The 3,752-nt window shown below is 36.9% G+C and overlaps 2 protein-coding genes across 2 annotated transcripts in view; both read right to left on the minus strand.

Annotated features, from left to right (window-relative positions):
* LOC100639419 (tubulin polyglutamylase ttll6-like) overlaps positions 1 to 1,508 on the minus strand; it is a 6,356-nt gene extending 4,848 nt beyond the window's left edge. The window contains exons 1-5 of the mRNA XM_020002834.1: positions 1,331 to 1,508; positions 1,195 to 1,238; positions 998 to 1,119; positions 375 to 505; positions 133 to 241 (exon numbers count right to left, since the gene is read on the minus strand). Coding sequence (XP_019858393.1) covers positions 133 to 241; positions 375 to 505; positions 998 to 1,119; positions 1,195 to 1,238; positions 1,331 to 1,458 — 534 coding nt within the window. The 5' untranslated portion in view covers positions 1,459 to 1,508. The remainder of the gene's footprint in view (positions 1 to 132; positions 242 to 374; positions 506 to 997; positions 1,120 to 1,194; positions 1,239 to 1,330) is intronic.
* An 895-nt stretch (positions 1,509 to 2,403) lies between these two features.
* On the minus strand, positions 2,404 to 3,288 carry LOC109586643 (uncharacterized). The gene is made up of 4 exons (XM_020002838.1): positions 3,012 to 3,288; positions 2,781 to 2,946; positions 2,689 to 2,727; positions 2,404 to 2,635 (listed from the first exon to the last, which is right to left on the minus strand). The coding sequence occupies exons 1-4, from the start codon at positions 3,274 to 3,276 to the stop codon at positions 2,500 to 2,502; spliced, it is 606 nt and encodes a 201-aa protein (XP_019858397.1). The 5' UTR covers positions 3,277 to 3,288; the 3' UTR covers positions 2,404 to 2,499.
* Positions 3,289 to 3,752: the final 464 nt, after the last annotated feature.

Here is a 3,752-nt window from a genome sequence, read left to right on the forward strand (position 1 = left end):
GTACTATACAATACACATGAAAGCCTGTTTACATTACATGTATTTTCATTAACTACTGAACTGTACATGTGAATCCCAATATGTACAATACATGTACATGTACATGTACATCATAATGTTCAATATTAGCACCTTTATATTACGAAATAAGAATATCCCTTTTCCTTGACAACCACTACCAGGCTTAGCTATGAACACTTTGTTTTTCTTTGTCTGACAGTAAGCTTGAAAATCACCAAAACTAAGAGAAAGAAAATCAAGTACATACTAGCAGAGAAAGACTAAAGAAATAAGACAATAAGTTACATGTATATGTACATGTACAACTACATGGTATAGTGTATATAAAGGAGAGAATGTAAATTGTTTCATACTCAGCAGGTAATGTCCATGTCCTTGGGAAGCAGTTGTACTCTTTTGGAAATAATTTTAACATTCTATTCATGTTCCTTGCCAGGAAATCTTTACGACATATCTCATTCATCCCTGGGAAATGATTGACTTTCTGTGAGATAAAAGGGATGAGAGAGAGAGAGAGAGGGAGGGAGGGAGGGAGAGAGAGGGAGAGAGAGAGGGAGAGAGAGAGGGAGAGAGGGAAAGAGAGAGAGAGAGAGGGAAAGAGAGAGAGGGAGAGAGAGAGAGATCATTTGTACATGTACATGTAGACTTTGACGGCTGCAGAGGTTCAACTCAGCCAGGCCTAGGCAATTCTAATTAAAGGGGTGTGGTAAAAGGGTTAAATAGCCTTAAATAGCATTGTTTCTGCGTCTGGTCTAATTTTTAGCCTAGGCAATGACCCCCAAAGCCTAGGCCTGTAGCCGCCTATGCATGTAGAAAGCTTAAACATTCCAAGAAGGATTAAATTTAGGTTATCATGAATAAATGATAACTGAACAAAATTAACTTCAATCACACAGATGTACATGTACATTCTATTTCATAACTCAATCATCTTTAATACTCTTTTTCATTCATTCCCTGTCTTTCTGATCATTACCTGGTATGATTTTATTTCAGTTACTCTATCAGGGAGTGCCATGTCAGTCCAGTATATTACCCAATCACTGGGGTCCTCCCCAGTCACCACTTTCATGCCAAACTTCCTTGCCATTCGACGAACTAAAATAAAAGAAAATAATTATTATGAAAGGAATATTAAATAACAGATATCTTATCTCTTTCAGTACTTCTTACCACTATCATATTTGCAGTTTGTTAGGTTAATAGTCAATGACGACCTACATATTAAAAAAACAAGTAAAAATTACACGAGAAATGCTATCAATTTTTCTCTATCATTCTTTCTCTTTTACAAGGAACGCAATCGTACTTTTTCTTCTTCTTTTTAACACTTTTATGCTCCTGTGTCTCTACTCCGGTCTCATCTTCTTCCTCTCCTCCTATCTTCTCGGGGAGGACAGTTTCAGGCGAGTCACTCACTGAAGCTGCGGCAGCCATTGTATCTCTCAAATGGTTGTTGTTTGTGGGTGGGCGTGTCCATGGCAACGAATTGGGATAAAATGGCGACGCTTTTTAACGCCTCATGATTATTGCAACTTGCAAGCAACTGTGTTCCAAGAATTATTGTGTCCCTCTAGGCTACGTGAAACTAGTCTTCTTCTAGTCTCTTGTGTTTGTCATTAAAACAGCATAAAAATTTAAATATCACACCACAAAAACCTTAATTTAGCCTGACCGAAACTTTACCGCTAAATCTACTAATTTCAGTTTCAATAGACTTATAATCTTGCCCTATAGCCAGGCTCAACAGCTTAGAGTAGATTGGTTTCAATGTATATTTTATTCAGAATGTTGGATCTGATGTATGAAATTATCATGGCGGATTTTTGCACGGTCACGGTCATTTTACTACTAAATAGACTATGCCGGTGCATGAGGCTGAAAGATCAAGTCAAATGTGGACTTGACAATGTACATCTTAAAGCTATACACAGCAATTAAATTAATCAAAGAGCCCTGGTTATTATCATTATTACAGTGGCATGAATGGCCCCGTGCATGCAGCATGCAGGCTATGCAGGTGGGCCTATGGTATCATAGTCAGACCATTCCCCAGCCTACATTGCCGTCCACCTCAATGACTGTAGGCTGGGGAATGGTCTGGGCAGCAAGACTAGGCCTACGGCTGGCCAACATACCTGCTGCTGGCTGCATGTCAGATCAGATAAGCCGTTATAGTAGTGCATGCATAGTGTAGCTGCATGCAGGCATAGTGTAGCTGCATGCAAGCAAAACATAAAGCTATAGGACTTGACATGCAGCAAAAAGATGCACTACACTAGCTGTAGCAAACATTGTGGCCCATTGACGCTTGAACATCATGCAGTGACTATGTATACTCATGCAAGGCCGCACTCCATCGAGTTGTATTTGCCAACTATAGCCTTCTTAAATCTATTATGCAATATCAACTATGCTATACTAAAACTATAATGGAAAAATTTCAACAATACTCTGCTGTATATTAAACTGTTACATTTATTGTGGCATATGTTCATAAACATCATCAGGTGATGTTTGGCATTCATCATAGACTCCTTCATTCTCTTCACTTTGTTTAGTCTTGTGAATTTCGTATGGTTCACATACTTGCATTGCAATATCATCATCAACTCTATATTAATTATTTTGTGTTAAATAACTATAAACATAATAGAATAGACTAACTTGGTTTGCTTCTTATTAACAGTATATGAACTCTTCTTCCTATCAAAAACAATAACAAATTATTGTACCATATATAACAATGTAAACTATACCTTATAAAGCAGTAGATGTTAATAATGATACTGACAGTTAATAGACAACACAATATACCCACTAACACACTGAGAGCAATAATGCTATTGGATGTATCACGAGTTGATGGGATTACTGAAACTGGAGTAGCAGTTACAACTGAAGTGGAGTTACATAAAGGACAATCTGTATTAGATTGAGTGGAACAGTGCAAACATAAAGTGTGAAAAATGATGATAATCTATACTTACTTATTGAACAATACCCAGTTGATGAGCTAGAAGTATCTAATTGAACTGATGTTGTGAAAATTTTACTAGTTGATGGCTGTGGTGGTAGAGTTAATGTCTCATTAGCAATAACTGTCCATTTTCCATATCTATTAACAGTGTATGAACGTACACCAAAAACATAACACGACATATCATCAAGACCAGTAATGTTAATAAATGTTGTGCAAAGGGTTGAATTAGAGAACTGTAATCTTTGAATATCAATGTCATTTTCATCTACCATTGAACAGTTACCAAACTGTATGATATGATATCCTATCTCATATGTGATAATGGGATAGTTTTGTGGAATATAACTAGGTACACTCCATGAGATAACTGCCCATGTAGTGCCTATGATACTGGATACTGAACCAACTGGACCAGGTACTAAATAAAGACACATTCTCACAGAACTGATCTAGTATAATAATTACATACCTATTCCAATCTCTACTACAGTAGGATCACTGAAGGGACCTCTTCCAACAGAATTGACAGCAGCTACACCAATGTTATACTCAGTACCAAATACTAGATCATTCAATATAATATATATCTCAATACTGGTGAGGTTGTATGTGATACTACTGTTACTGATAATCACTATATAGCCTGTGATTAGACCATTACGCTCAGAACAATTGACCTCATTCCATGTGAGATTATTAGCTGTAGAATTAACTTGTAATACTTCAATTGATAAAGGCTGACCACTAG

Source organism: Amphimedon queenslandica, unplaced genomic scaffold, assembly GCF_000090795.2.
Source record: "Amphimedon queenslandica unplaced genomic scaffold, v1.1 AMPQUscaffold_12821, whole genome shotgun sequence".
NCBI classification, from domain to species: domain Eukaryota; kingdom Metazoa; phylum Porifera; class Demospongiae; order Haplosclerida; family Niphatidae; genus Amphimedon; species Amphimedon queenslandica.